The 16,873-nt window shown below is 36.9% G+C and overlaps 1 protein-coding gene across 1 annotated transcript in view; it reads left to right on the plus strand.

The window, feature by feature from the left end:
* LOC128666890 (growth arrest-specific protein 7) overlaps positions 1-16,873 on the plus strand; it is a 478,770-nt gene that overhangs the window by 401,953 nt on the left and 59,944 nt on the right. The window contains exon 4 of the mRNA XM_053721704.1: positions 9,241-9,326. Coding sequence (XP_053577679.1) covers positions 9,241-9,326 — 86 coding nt within the window. The remainder of the gene's footprint in view (positions 1-9,240; positions 9,327-16,873) is intronic.

The following is a 16,873-nucleotide window of genomic DNA, read 5'->3' on the forward strand; positions in this document are numbered from 1 at the left end:
TTCCCTTATTATTACTCAATGGAGATCGTATAAGGAACATTAAGCATTGTCACTGAATGTCCATATTATAACTGAAGTAACAACATATATACATATGAATGGCATTATTTCATAGAAAATGACACATACTTGCTTTTAAAGGTGTAGGAACTTTTTATAAAATGTAACGATATCTCACAACAGATTATCTAAATAAATTATCTAAAAAAAGGGGATTTATTTTATATTGGTGAAGATCGGAATATGGAAAATAAAAAATAAAGAATAGAAACTTATCATTAGTGATATGAAACAGATATAAATGTAACATCTTTATCGGATCATTCAATTAACCATATGTTCTAATTAGATCTCGTATAATTTGTTCTAAAAAATTCTAGTATCCTAAAAAAGAGTTTAATTGCGTGTTTGTATAGTTTGAATTATATCTAAAGGTCCCGTACTAGCAGATATGTTTAATCTGCATTGAAGTATTGATTGCATGCTTGAGTTTATAGAACTTGTTTAGATTCTAAAAATTTTTTTTTTTTTTTAAATGAAAAGTTTTTTTAAAAGGTTTTGAAATTGTGTAGGCAGTGTTTTTGCAGGCATTCTTAAAAAATGAAAAAATGAAAAATGAAGATATAAATTGTGTAAATAAAACTGAAAATAAAAATAAAAATAATAATGGATGAAATGAAAATATTTTATATATTATAATAATGGTAATATAAATGTATAAAAGTTATATATGATACCTTTTCATCAAATTATCCACCAGTCTGTTAGTGCAACGGCAATTGTTAAGAATTGCACCTTACAACCTATACAAACGGAGCCCTTCTGACCTCACAACCGGAACTACTTCATTGTCAGATCAAAGAAAAGGAGAGTGGTCACAGCGCCAAAAGGCCTGGGGGTAAATATACACACAAAAACGATTGAAAAGGTTTATGTGCTAAAATAAATATATTTATTTCATACAAATAAAATGATAAAGATGGGTCAATACGGGATAAGTAATAAGACCCTGCTATCCTAAAAGGGAATGGGTATAAAGTGTATAGCAAATAAAGCTAATTGGGGAAAGCAAGCCCTTACATAAGAAGTAATATATTGACTTTTACATAAAACAAAATATTGGATAAAATTGGTTAAAATAAACTAACAAGTGTAAATGCGATGGAAAACAATTAGTAAAGAATATGAGCAGCTAAAAAAGAAGAATATGGGCAGCTTATCACTAGTAACGATGCCCCAATAGGGAGGAAATTTAAAATGACTAAAATTTTTTTATTGTGCAGCGCTGCGTGGGTTAGCACGGTAGAAAAACAGCCGGCAGATTGATAGCAGCTGATTACTGGTAACGATATCTCAGTAAGGCTGGGTGAATGGCTGAATAGTATAGTGCTGGATTAAGTAGCACGATAAGACACAGCCAGCAGTTATGGATCCATATCTGAGGATTGACCACGGTAAGATCCTGGAACTAAGGTGCTGGTAGAAGCCGCACTCAGAAACAGAAATCTAAAACACCGGGTTCTCCCAAAGTGGTGAAGTGATACCACACCGATTAATATGTGATTAACACAAAGTGCTTGGGGTGTAAAACAAATAATAATAATAGAGATTCAAATAAACAGTTATGACAAAAAATGCAAACAATTTACATTGGAGAACCAAATTATCTAGAATTCATCAAACGTAGAAATATCCGAAAAATTGATGTTCAACAAAGGATCAATACAAAAGTTGGTGCGTGAGCAAGAAAATAATTTAAAAAATGTCAGTGAAACAAATGGTGGCGGTAAATGAATCCAAAAAAAGCTTATGTCCAGCAAAAGATCGTGATGAAATATAAACTGTGGAACAGAGTGTGTCAGTGAAAAAATAAAATGTGTCAGTGAAAAAATAATAATCATGTTGTATCCAATTTGCAAATAGATGTTCAAATGTAGAAATGCTTCAAGTTAAAAATTGTGGAAAAAGGGTATCCAAAAGATTCCTTAATGGAGCTCTGCTGCTTCTATGATTTAGTAGTCGATCCCTAAAATAAAAAATAAAACATAGCGTAGCATCATTTACACAAGCTGAGAAGTATTAGAAAGATGCTTACCAATGGGTCGTCTACACGTTTCGGTCCTCACAAGACCTTTATCAAGACCGAAAGTGAGCGTGCTCTTGGTGATTTTGCCTCGCCAGCTAAGAGGTGGCATAGGGTGTAGGAAGCAGTGGTCTAATGACCGCTGCTTCTTACATTGCGGGAAGCAGGCTCACATATGCAAACCTGCCCCGCAAAGGCTCCGGAGCAGCTTTCGCTGCTTCATACATGGAGCCCATTGAGTCAATTGTTTGTATAGCACATCGACGATCTGAATCTATAACCGCACCATAACTCGCATTGATTTTTCTGATAACAGAGATACTTCATATTTATCCGGAAAAACTAAGGTACACATACCAATGATATAGTGTGCATCTGGAACTCCACCACTTCGCTGGTCTTAACCAAGGATTGTTTAGCAGATACTTATTTGTATCAGGTTTCTCACATTGCTAAAATATCCACTGAAGCCAGTCTTAGCTGATCTGTTGTTATACATTTTCAGCTGATCTGTTGTTATCCAAATAATTGTTTTTAACATATTGTATTTTACTTATTGTATTATCCTGATGCTGGCATCTTTTTAAGATTACATTCGTATTTCGTTATTATTAAATATTATCTAATGCATTAAAGACTCCTGAGACACAATCAGATCAGACATGTAAATACAATCCATCTTGTTACAAAATATAAAAACAGCTCTTATTAACTATTAAGTCCTTTATGCCCACATGGTTTATAGAGTCACAATTGCTCCCACAAGGGGCAATCACACCCTGTACCCTTCCTGTATTTATGGGAGTCACAATTGCTCCCACAAGGGGCAATCACACCCTGTACCCTTCCTGTATTTATGGGAGTCACAATTGCTCCCACAAGGGGCAATCACACCCTGTACCCATCCTGTATTTATGGATACAGGGTGACATGGACATAAGACAGAGTTATGAAAGTACATGGGGTGTCCAGTATATAAAATTCCACATTTCCATGCAGTCTCTGGGTATCCTTAAGCCCATGTACCCCCTGCCCAAAGAATGTTCCATAACAGGCCCTCAGATCTTGGTGACTCACGTCACACTTTTCAAATAAGACTAACAAGAGAATGAAGCAAATATGATAATAGTAGCAAAATGGATAGTTGTTTAAAATCGCATGCTGTATCTGAATCATCAAAGTTTAATTTTGACTTTACTGTCCCTTTAACCCACGTTTTTTAAATTACATTTGCAGAATATGGCAACCATGGTTTAAAGGGATATACAAGTTATTTGTATGCTTTTGCTGTGCAGCCACCTTGGTGTTTTTTTAACACAGAGATTCGAGTACGCAGTTTGGTACAGGCCTGATTGATAGGCAATAAAATACATAACCCTTTAAATGTGAATTATGACCCGTGGCTGTCATTTGCACAATGCATTTAGACTGTGTTTTCATCCAGAGGGGGTACTTTGGGGGCTCATTGCAGCCCCCTGCTCTTAGCCTGCATCCCTGGTTGTCTAGAGCACTGGTTTACAAACCTATTCTTAGGTCTCCCTAACAGGCCACATTTTGAGGATATCTGAACTGGAGCACAGGTGAAATAATCAGCTGATTAGTAAATATGGTTATTTCACCTGTCTCGTCCAAGGTTATCCAGAAAACCTGGCCTGTTGGGGAGGCCTGAGGACAGGTTTAAAAACCATTGGTGTAGAGAGCATTGTTTCTCAGCCGTGATCCTCAAGTACCCCCAACAGGCCAGATTTTCATTATAGCTGAAGGTGAAATAATCAGCTAATGGGTGAGATCAGGTTAGTAACTATGGTTACTGATCAGCTGATTACTTTACCTGTGCACTGTTTCAGCTATAATGAAAACCTGGCCTGTTGGGGGTACTTGGATGACTTTTATCATCAAAAGTTAAACCTAGGAAGGCTCATGCTAATTTCTAAGCCCTTGAAGGCCACCTCTTATATAAATGCATTTGAAGCTTTTTCACAGCTAGAGGGCATTAGTTCACGTGTTCCATATAGATAACATTCGGCTAGATTATGAGTTTTGCGTTATGAGCGGCGCGGTGCTAACTTGCAAGTTATTGTCACCACTCACTTACCTACAGCGCTGGTATTACAGGTTTACAAAAACCCGGCGTTAACAGGCAAAAAATGAGCGTAGAGCAAAATTGAGCTCCATACTGCACTCCAATACCAGCGCTGCAATGAGCGGCGGTAAGCTGGTTTTACGTGCTTGTGCACTATTTCCACCATAGTCATCAATGGGGAGATCCGGCTGCAAAAAAGCCTAACACCTGCACTAAAGGAGCGTAAAGCTTCGTAACCCAGCCCCATTGATTCCTATGGGGAAACTAAATTTATGCTTACACCTAACACCTTAACATAAACCCTGAGTCTAAACACCCCTAATCTTACACTTATTACCCCTAATCTGAAGCCCCCGACATCGCCGACACCTACATTACACTTATTAACCCATAATCTGCCGCCCCTAACATCGCTGACACCTACATTACACTTATTATCCCCTAATCTGCCGCCTCCGCCGCCACCTACATTACAGTTATTAACCCCTAATATGCCGCCCCAATGTCACCGCCACCTACATTATATTTATTAACCCCTAATATGCTTCCCCTGACATCGCCGGCACATACATTACACTTATTAACCCCTAATCTGCCGCCCCAACATTGCAGACACCTACATTACAATTATTAACCCCTAATCTGCCGCCCCCAATGTCGCCGCCACTATACTAAAGTTATTAACCCCTAACCCCAACACCCTCTAACTTTAATGTAATTAAAATAAATCTAAATAAAACCTACTATTAATAACTAACACAGAGATTACGAGTTTTGCGGTAACAGGGGTGCGTTGCTAACGAGCATTTTTTTTCAGCGCTCCCTTAAGACAACGCTGGTATTACAGGTTTTTTCAAACCCGGCGTTAGCCGCAAAAAGGTGAACGTAGGGCAAAATTTAGCTCCACATCTTACCTCAATACCAGCGTTGCTTATGGTAGCGGTAAGCTGGCTAAACCTAACACCTGCAAAAAAGCAGCGTTCAGATTCTAACGCAGCCCCGTTGATTACTATGGGGAAATAAAATGAATGTCTACACCTAACACCCTAACATGAACCCCGAGTCTAAACACCCCTAATCTTACACTTATTAACCCCTAATCTGCCACCCCCGACATCGCTGACACCTACATTATACTTATTAACCCCTAATCTTCTGCTCCGGACACCGCCACCACCTACATTATCCCTATGAACCCCTAATCTGCTGCCCCCAACATCGCCGACACCTACATTATATTTATTAACCCCTAATCTGCCCCCCAAATGTCGCCGCAACCTACCTACATTTATTAACCCCTAATCTGCCGCCCCATCGTCGCCGCTACTATATTAAATTTATTAACCCCTAAGCCTAACCCTAAGTCTAACACCCCCCTAACTTAAATATAATTTTAATAAAACTAAATAAAATTACTACAATTAAATAAATGAATCCTATTTAAAACTAAATACTTACCTATAAAATAAACCCTAAGCTAGATACAATATAACTAATAGATTGGATCAGCCAATAGGATTTTTTCACCTTTAATTCCGATTGGCTGATATAATTCTATCAGCCAATCGGAATTCAAGGGACGCCATCTTGGATGACGTCATTTAAAGGAACTTTCATTCTGCAAGAAGATGTAGAATGAAGAGGATGCTCCGCGCAAGATGTCTTGAAGATGGAGCCGCTCCGCGCCGGATGGATGAAGATAGAAGATGCCGTCAGGCTGAAGACTTCTGCCCGGTTGGATGAAGACTTCTGCCGCTTCGTTGAGGACTTCTGCCGGCTTCGTTGAGGATCGATGTCGGGTCTTCAAAAACTGTAAATGGATCTTCGGGGGTTAGTGTTAGGCTTTTTTAAGGGTTTATTGGGTGGGTTTAATTTTTAGAAAAAGAGATCAATGCCCTTTTAAGGGCAATGCCCATCCAAATGCCCTTTTCAGGGCAATGGGGAGAATAGGTTTTTTAGTTAGGATTTTATTTGGGGGGTTAGTTGTGTGGGTGGTGGGTTTTACTGTTGGGGGGTTGTTTGTATTTTTTTACAGGTAAAAGAGCTGATTTCTTTGGGGTAATGCCCCGCAAAAGGCCCTTTTAAGGGCTATTGGTAGTTTAGGTTTTTTTTTATTTTGGGGTAATTACATTTTTGTGTAATTTAGTGGGGGGTTTTGTAATTTAGTTAATTGCATTTATTTTATGTAATTAATTTAATTTATTTAATTGTAGTGTAAGGTTAGGTGATAGTGTAAGACAGGTTAGGTTTTATTTTACAGGTAAATTTGTATTTATTTTAGCTAGGTAGTTGGTAAATAGTTAATAACTATTTACTAACTATTCTACCTAGTTAAAATAAATACAAACTTGCCTGTGAAATAAAAATAAAACCTAAGGTAGATACAAAGATACACAACTATTAGTTATATTGTAGCTAGCTTAGGGTTTATTTTATAGGTAAGTATTTAGTTTTAAACAGGAATTATATAGGTAATGATAGTAGGTTTTATTTAGATTTATTTTAATTATATTTAAGTTAGGGGGGGTTAGAATTAGGTTTAGGGGTTAATAAATTTAGTATAGTAGCGGCAATGTTGGGGGCGGCAGAATATGGGTTAATAAATGTTGGTAGGTGGCAGCGATGTTAGGGGCGGCAGGTTAGGGGTTAATAATATTTTACTAGTGTTTGTGATGCGAGAGTACGGCGGTTTAGGGGTTAATATATTTATTATAGTGGTGGTGATGTCGGGAGCGGCAGATTAGGGGTTCATAATTTTATTTTAGTGTTTGCGATGCGGGAGGGCCTCGGTTTAACGGTTAATAGGTAGTTTATGGGTGTTAGTGTACTTTTTAGCACTTTAGTTATGAGTTTTATGTTACAGCTTTGTAGAGTAAAACCCCTAACTACTGACTTTCAGTTTAAGGTATGGATCTTGATGTTATTGGCTGTACCGCTCACTTTTTGGTCCCCCAGGCAAACTTGTAATACCGGCGCAAAGGAAGTCCCATTGAAAAATGACTTTTTGAAAGCTGCTGTAATTACGTTGCATTACGGCCGAAAAAGTGTGCGGTGCAGCTAAACCTGTAATACCAGCGGTAGTGAAAAAGAGCCTTAACGCTGCTTTTTCACTCATACCGCAAAACTCGTAATCTAGCCGTAAGTGTTCATGCATGTGAAGTTATTTAAGAGTCAGCACTAATTGTCTGAAATGCAAGTCTATCAAAAGATCTGAGATGAGGCAGTCAGTCAGCAGAAGCATAGATGCAAGGTAATTACAGAGGTAAACAGTATATTTCTATAACAGTGTTGGTTATGCAAGACTGAGGAATGGTAAATAAAGGGATTATCTATCTTTTTAAACAATAACATTTTTGGTGTTTACTGTCCCTTTAAGCCCCTCAATATCAGCACTGCTAAGCCCTAGTAACCCCCGAATCCCACTGTTTGAAAGTTTATTGCCGACTGCATTTAAAATAATAAAAATAAAGCTGTTTTAATGCACTTAATAAATATACGTCCTTATAACAAGCAATCCTAAAAGGCATAGACACCCACAAGACCCCTTAGTGATCACCTGTCATGTATAAATGTCTATTTATTTGCATTGAGGTTAATGGGAGCCTCTATTAACGTCACATAACTATAATGAAAAGCTCTTTTTACTATATAGATTAGATGAGAAACACACACTATTTATTATAGCATTTTAATTGACATTTTAGTTTCATTACATGTCATTAAAAATTATATATAAATCAATGTAAATATTTGCATAGGAAATTAGTACATCTAGGCAAGTATCCCCGCTTGCTTTTCCCCAGAAATTCTTAATATACAATGTTTCCAATGCACAAGAGAATTGTGGGTAAGATATGCAAATTCTCAGTTTTTATATAGGGGGTTCTCACTGTAAAATTGACTATAGTAGGGCTTAAATGTCAGTAACAACTAAAACCTGCTCAGCTCAGGTGAAAATGGTTCAATTTGTATAATCAGATCTAGATTGGAAACAATATTTTAGATGGACTTTAATTTATCCATTCTAATGAAGATACACTATAACTTACTTTTTAATGTAGCTCTGAAACTAAAATACCACATGCTCCTGCCTCTCACCTCAAAAGTAATTTTGGCCACAAAATTGCAGAGGTCAAAAAATGTTTGTGCACTGCTGCTCTAAAAAATTAGAGGGAACATTGTTGTGAATATATTTCCAGACAGTTGCCCAATGACAATATAACAGAAGTTGAATATTATAAAAATATTAATAATTCCTCTCACCTGCAACCACACCACTGCATGGAAATGCTTTAGCATATTGTATCGCAGCCATCTCTGCCATTAAACTTGCCTCCACTGCTGCTTTTGTGCCTGCAATGTTCCCGCAGAGAAAACTATTTCACTGTTGTAATGTTCCTGTAATGTCGGTGGTCATAATGTTTACACAGTGATATTGTGGACAAAAACTTAGTGCATTCAATCTTTAAATACATAAGTACTTAAATCTCAATATTGCAACTTAGTAATCATATCCCTAAAGCTTACCAAGTAAATATGATTTAAATGGTACTAGAAATATGCACTATGGCTCTGTATGTGATATTTCAACTAAATACATTCAAATAGCTTTAGCTGCAGACCAGTGTTCCCTTTATGGCCAGTTTTGTGTGAGGACCAGCAGTGCAACAGTTAATTAGGTAACCACACCCTGAAATTAGCAAACACTGCACAATGCAGACTGCAAGGTATGGTTCCCTTATTAACTGTTTCGCTCCTGGGCCACACACAGCTGTCCTTAGAGAGAACACTGCTGTAGACATGACCAAACCTGATGGCTTGTGTGGAAACAGCTACATATTGCAGCATTTGGGCCTTGACAAATCTGCCCCTTAGGGTAAGCGAAGATAAAGAGTGGGTGGATTTTTAGAAATATTCAATTAAAATAACTTTTTATTTATTTAGGGACTGGTTGGGGGTCTTTTAAGCTATATTAATTAATACTATTTTTTTATAAAATGTTCTAATTGATTCTGCAAATACAAAATGTGGAGATGACATCACCTAACCTTTCTCTTTTCTTTTTTCATTGTAGTAAATGGATTTCATTCATCAGGATCTCCTATACACCAGCCAGAGTCGGTCCAAGTGATTGCACGAAAAGCTAGCAGTGACCCACAGGTGGGCTTCCAAATTACAGGATATTTTTATTCCCATTCACCTAGATTACGAGTTTGAAAAGCTGAAAAGCCTCCTTGTGCGTGTGATTTGGTGGCGTTAAACTACATACCACACAAAATCCAAGGGTTGCTTTGACGTGCTTGTACGTTTAAACCTAACACCCTAACATAAACCCCAAGTCTAAACACCCCTAATCTGCTGCCCCGACATCGCCAACACCTAAATAAAGTAATTAACCCATAATATGCCGCTCTCGACTTTGCAGACACTAATAAGTTATTAACCCCTATTCCGCCGCTCCCCGATATCACCGACACTATAAAAAAGTTATTAACCCATATTCCCCCAATCCTCAACATCGTTGCCACTAAATAAACTCATTAACCCCTAAACCTCCGGCCTCCCACATCACCGCCACTAAATAGACCTATTTAACCCCTTAACCTCCGGCCTCCTACATCACCGCCACTAAATAAACCTATTCACCTCTAAACCGACGGCCCCCACATTGCAAAACACTAAATTAAACTATTAACCCCTAAACCTAACACCCCCTAACTTTAAATTAAAATTACATTATAACTATCTTTAAATAAATAAAAACCTACATGTGAAATAAAAATAAACCTAACATTAAACTATAAATTAAACTAACATAACTATTCTAATAAAATAAAAAAATACTACCAATTAAAAAATCTAAATTACAAATTTAAAAAACCTAACACTACGAAAAAAATAAAAAAATCTAAAATATCAAAAAATAATAAAAACTAAATTATGAAAAATAAAAAACAATAAGCTTACAAAAAATAATAAACTAAATTATCAAAAATATAAACAATTACACCTAATCTAATAGCCCTATAAAAATAAAAAAGCCCCCCAAAATAAAAACACCCCCTAGCCTACAATAAACTACCAATAGCCCTTAAAAGGGCCTTTTGTAGGGCATTGCCCTAAAGAAATCAGTTTTTTTACATGTAAAAATACAAAGTCGCCCCAACATTAAACCCCACCACCCAACCAACGCCCCCCAAAAACTATCTATTGCCCCATAAGGGCATTTGTATGGGCATTGCCCTTAAAGGGGCATTCAGCTCTTTTTCACTGCCCTTTAAAGGGCATTCAGCTCTTTTACAAGAGCCCAAAGCCCTTATCTAAACCTCCCCCCCCCCAAAAAAAAAAAACAATGAAAATAAACCTAACACTAACCCAAGAATATCTACTCACGGTTCCTGAAGTTCGGACATCCATCTTCATCCAATTGGTGAGAAGTCTTAATCCAGGCGGCGACACCTTCATCCATCTCGGGGACGTCTTTTATCTTCATTCTGCGGAAGGGAGCGGAGCCATCTTGGAAGCCGATCTCATCCTGTGCTGAGCGTCCTCTTCATACCGCTGTACACTGAAGTTGAATGCAAGGTAGCCATTTTAAAAAGGCGTACCTTGCATTCCTATTGGCTGATTTGATTCTTCAAATTCAAATCAGCCAATAGGATGAGAGCTTCTGGAATCCTATTGGCTGTTCAAAACAGCCAATAAGATAAGAGCTACTGAAATCCTATTGGCTGTTCAAATCATAGAAGACGTCCCCGAGATGGATGAAGGTGTGACCGCCTGGATGAAGATTTATGTCCGGACTTCAGGAACCATAAGTAGATATTCTGGGGTTAGTGTTAGTATTTTTTTTTTCCATTTTTTGGGTGTTTTTTTTTTTTTAGATTAGGCTTTGGGCTTTTGCGAAAGAGCTGAATGCCCTTTTAAGAGCAGTGAAAACGAGCTGAATCCCCTTTTAAGGGCAATGCCTATACAAATGCACCTTTAGGGGCATTGGGTAGCTTAGGCTTTTTTTAGAGTTAGGTTTTTTATTTTAGGGGTTGGTTGGGTGGTGGGTTTTATTGTTGGGGAGACTTTGTATTTTTTTTACAGGTAAAAGAGCTGTTTAACTTAGGACAATGCCCTAAAAAATGCCCCTTTGAGGGCTATTGGTAGTTTATTGTAGGTTAAGGGGTGTTTTTATTTTAGGGGGGCTTTTTTATTTTTTATAGGGCTATTAGATTAGGTATGATTGTTTTTATTTTTAAAAATTTCATTTATTATTTTTTGTAAGCTTAGTGTTTTTTATTTTTCGTAATTTAGTGTTTATTATTTTTTTTGTAATTTTAGATTTTTTAATTTTTTTTCCTAGTGTTAGGTTTTCTAAATTTGTAATTTAGATTTTTTTAATTTTATTAGAATAGTAGGTTAATTTATAGTTTAATGTTAGGTTTATTTTTATTTCACAGGTAAGTTTTTTTAATGTATTTTAAGATAGTTATATTGTAATTTTAAGTTAGGCGGGTGTTAGGTTTAGGGGTTAATAGATAGTTTATGGGTGTTAGTGCACTTTGTAACACTTTAGTTATGAGTTTTGTGAAACATTTTTTTGTTTTGCAAAATCCATAGCTACTGCTCTCAGATGGGGTATGGATCGGGTCGGTATAGGCTGTAATGCAAGCATTTTAGCTGGACCATACAATACCGGCGCTATGAAAATCCCACACAAAAATGTAATTTTTTTGAGTGCGGAATGGACGTTGCGTTACAGGCTAAAATGCTTGTGGTATAGCTATACCGACACGACTAATAAGCGTTCCTGGCCATTACGCTGGAATGGCCATTTTTTCAGCGTTAAAAGCCGTACCGCAACACTTGTAATCTAGCCGATTGTTTGAAATTTGTTAATATAAGTTTTGGTTGTATCATTTCAAACTATTTACTTTAAATAATGAATGAGAATAATAGCTTCCACTATTATCACAGTTATTAATATGCAACTTCACGTGCAACATTATATACTAGGCATGATCAGTTGCAATTCCTACCAGTCATAACCGGTGGTTTTTTAAGTTGGTTATGCAGAAGACAATCCTTTGAAAAGGATTTTGTCCAACCTTTCACACAGCCTAACACATTTGGTGATATAAGCATAATATTCACAACAGATATTCCTTCACAATAAAGTACATTAGTAGTTATGAACCATAAACTCACAGATAATGTTTCTGCTGTTCAACTCTCTGATGTTCAACTGATCTCTCTTTTCTGTTCAAATTTCTCTCTGCAGATCAGCTCTGTCTCTGCTGCTTAAAGGGACATACTACTCATATGATAAATCACTTGAAAGTGATGCGTCATAACTGTAAATGGCTCACAGGAAAATATCATCTGAACATCTCTATGTAAAAAAGGAAGATATTTTACCTCACATTTTCCTCAGCTCAGCAGATTAAGTTCTGTGTAAACAGTTATACTTCAGCTACTGTCCAGCTGCAGGTGAAAAAAAAAAAAATGGAAGAAATGAACAGCAGCCAATCAGAATCAGCAGTGATGAGGTCTTGAACTGTGATCTCATGAGATTTCATATTAAACTTCCTTAAACTGAATAGGGAAATAACATGAGTGTGCATGAGGCACGCTCCCTTGCAAGTTCTGGGACAGGAATACTGATTTGCTGCTTTAAAGTTCTTTACAATGGGGTGTGAATACTTAGGATATTTTGAGGCAAAATATCTTTCTTTTTTTACATAGAGATTTTAAGTTTTTCAACATTTGGGTATCATGTCCCTTTAACTCTCTCTTTGCTCACATGTCACCTGCCCCCACTCCCAATCAGTGCCACCAAAGCATGCAGGAAACTATAGTTCCCCAGCTGTAGAAAAGGGATGGGCAAATATTTTGCAACAGTCGAAAAATGAAACAAATTTTAACACATTTGTTTGTTCATTTCTAATTTAGAATGTTTGTACAACATTCTAACATTTGCTTAATGTAATAGTATCTCTAATGCTTTCTTTTATTCTATTCAAATTTTTCTAATAATTTGAATTATGCAATATTCTAATATGAAATATTTAAATCAATATATTTTTAATAGTATTTTTAATGCTTTCTTTAAATGTAATATTCAAATTAAGCAATATTCAAAATAGAAACATTCAAATTGATCTACTTCTATCTATTATGTATCAATTTGCTAAATTTCCTACCACATGAACTATTGAACTTCTGAATAGTATTTGTAGTATTTTGAATGCAGATATTCAATCTAATTATGAACGTTCGAAAAACGAAAATAACATTCCAACACCGGAAATAACATTTGATTACTGAATTTTAATGTATTTTCATTCTTATTAACATTTGATTGTCCAAAACGAATGTCCACAGGATTATTTGTTCTACCAAACAAATTAGTTTTACAGCACATTTGCCCACCCCTACTGCAGAGCTGCTACACAACTGCAGATATTTTATGCCTTAGCAAGGTGATGGGCATACAAATAATACCAACATGGGCGTTGAGCATAAATAATAAAAAAATGAAGCAATAAACAGTTATGATAAAAAACGGGTTGTTATGACATCCCTTTAAAACGTTCTGGGGACACCAGGACAGTGTGTTAAAAATGGGATGATCCCATTAAAAACAGGACGACTGGTCACCCTACTCTACGGTACTAAGAGTGGCATGAGATTCCATTTTGGAAAGAAAGCTGAAAAACAGCCAATAAACACAATCTACAAGATATGAATTGACCCCATAGTTATATGGACGCAACAGGACTTTTATGTACTTTTAAGGGGACATATGCATTTACTTCATTATTCATACCCCAATAGGTCTATGGTGCAATTGGATTATGTGCTACGCTAGGCACTGGCAAATATGTTGCTATTGTAAAACTAATACAGAGAGACTAAGACATATTTGCAGGTCCTCAGTTATGTTATATAACCAGGGATCACTGCTAATAAGTGATATTATAAGAGATAACCTGTCTCATAGCAACAGTCAGGAATGGTATAAAACTTCTGCAAGTAAACATGTTTTTGGTACATTAAAGATTGTAAACTGTGTAAGGCATCATCACAGGAAATTGTGTAATATTTCCTTCTGTGTGCAGTTCTACTGCTTTCTGTGCAAAGGAGCCAACTAGACTTGAAAAGGACAGGAGCACGTGCCAACCTGGGCAATATTTGCTGGCAAAACTGAACTCTGTCTGTACTTTGTCATTAGGCAGCTAAGCTTGTGACAGTGGTTTGTAAATACTTTTTATTATGTTCTTTAAAGTTTGGATTTTATTTTTTGGGTTTTCTTAAAGGGACATTAAAGCTATTTTTGTATCTTATGCAATAGAAATTATTTACTATGTTGCAGGGGATATCTGCATTCAAGACAGTGCTTTAAAAACATTTCATACTGTCACTGTGATGGAAAAATATACATTGTTTTGCAGTCCTAGGGGACACACTCCTTGAGAAGCCTCTTGGATGCTGTTTATCTTACTCTATTTGCTGTGGCTAGTTAGGGAAATATATAAACATGCATATATGAACCAATCTCTTTGCAGCATGTAGAGGGTTGGGAATGAAATTACCATGCTGACCCTTGCATGGGCAGACCTCTCTGGAGAATGGTAGGTCACCCTTTTTAAAAATGAGGGATCATGCAGTATTTTTGTTTATGACAATAAGCTGGCAGACATAGGGACACTCATTTGAAAGTGAAAGATTGTTGCATTCAAATGTGTGGTTATATATATAGAAATCCTTCTAATAAAAATATCTCTAAACACTAATCTACTCCATGGTAATTTCCCACCTTGACTACTGCAATAACCTTCTTATTGATCTTCCTCACTCCCATCTCTACCTACTTCAATCCCTCCTAAATGCCTCTGCCAAGCTAAGCCACCTTTCCTGTTGCTCTGTGTCTGCTGCACCTCTCTGTGAGTCTCTTCACTGGCTCCCCAATCAAAGAAGAATTAAATTCAAAATTCTCACCCTGACCTACAAAGTCCTTACCAACGCCGCTTCCCACTACCTGTCCTCACTAATCAACTAATATACTCCAGCCCGCCCCCTAAGATCCAACAATGACCTGCTCCTTGCATCTTCTATCATCACCTCTTCCCATGCTAGACTGCAGGTCTTGTGCGGCACCAACCCACTGGAATGCACTTCCTCGCACTGTCTGACTTTCCTCAAAACTGCCTTCATTTAAATGCTCCCTTAAGACATTTTTATTCAGGGAAGCCTACCATCCAACTTAGTAACAAATACATTTCACTTACATAATAATTGCCCTCATCTAACTATGTACTAACATCATTCTCACCCTTGCAGCCCTCACCTCCTTTTTCTCACCCTTCTAGATTGTAAGTTCCCACGGGAATAGGGCCCTCAATTCCTCCTGTTTGTTTGATACATTTTTTTCTTATCTCTTACAAATATTGTATTTTTTTAATTTTTATCATTTGTACCAATGGACAGCGCTGCTCTTTTTGGCAGAATTAGTTGGCGCTTTTTAAATAAAGTATAATGATAATAATAATACTACTAATAATATCACAGTCATTCATATATAAGTCACCTGCTAACTATCGGCTAGATTTAGAGTTTTGTCGGTAACGACCCGCGTAGCTAACGCTGGCTTTTTTCTGGCCGCACCATAAAAATAACTCTGGTATTGAGAGTCCACATAAAGGCTGCATTAGGCTCCAAAAAAGGAGCGTAGAGCATATTTAACGCAGCTTCAACTCTCGATACCAGAGTTGCTTACGCAAGCGGCCAGCCTCAAAAACGTGCTCGTGCACGATTCCCCCATAGGAAACAATGGGGCTGTTTGAGCTGAAAAAAAACCTAACACCTGCAAAAAAGCTGTGTTCAGCTCCTAACGCAGCCCCATTGTTTGCTATGCGGAAACACTTCCTACGTCTGCACCTAACACTCTAACATGTACCCCGAGTCTAAACACCCCTAGCCTTACATTTATTAACCCCTAATCTGCCGCCCCCGCTATCGCTGACCCCTGCATATTATTATTAACCCCTAATCTGCCGCTCCGTAAACCGCCGCTACTTACATTATCCCTATGTACCCCTAATCTACTGCCCTAACATCGCCGACCCCTATATTATATTTATTAACCCCTAATCTGCCCCCCACAACGTCGCCTACACCTGCCTACACTTATTAACCCCTAATCTGCCGACCGGACCTGAGTGCTACTATAATAAAGTTATTAATCCCTAATCCGCCTCACTAACCCTATAATAAATAGTATTAACCCCTAATATGCCCTCCCTAACATCGCCGACACCTAACTTCAATTATTAACCCCTAATCTGCCGACTGGAGCTCACCGCTATTCTAATAAATGTATTAACCCCTAAAGCTAAGTCTAACCCTAACACTAACACCCCCCTAAATTAAATATAATTTACATCTAACGAAATGAATTATCTCTTATTAAATAAATTATTCCTATTTAAAGCTAAATACTTACCTGTAAAATAAATCCTAATATAGCTACACTATAAATTATAATTATATTATAGCTATTTTAGGATTAATATTTATTTTACAGGTAACTTTATAATTATTTTAACCAGGTACAATAGCTATTAAATAGTTAATAACTATTTAATAGTTACCTAGTTAAAATAATTACAAAATTACCTGTAAAATAAATCCTAACCTAAGTTACAATTAAACCTAAC

Source organism: Bombina bombina, chromosome 1 (genome assembly GCF_027579735.1).
Source record: "Bombina bombina isolate aBomBom1 chromosome 1, aBomBom1.pri, whole genome shotgun sequence".
Taxonomy (NCBI): Eukaryota; Metazoa; Chordata; class Amphibia; order Anura; family Bombinatoridae; genus Bombina; species Bombina bombina.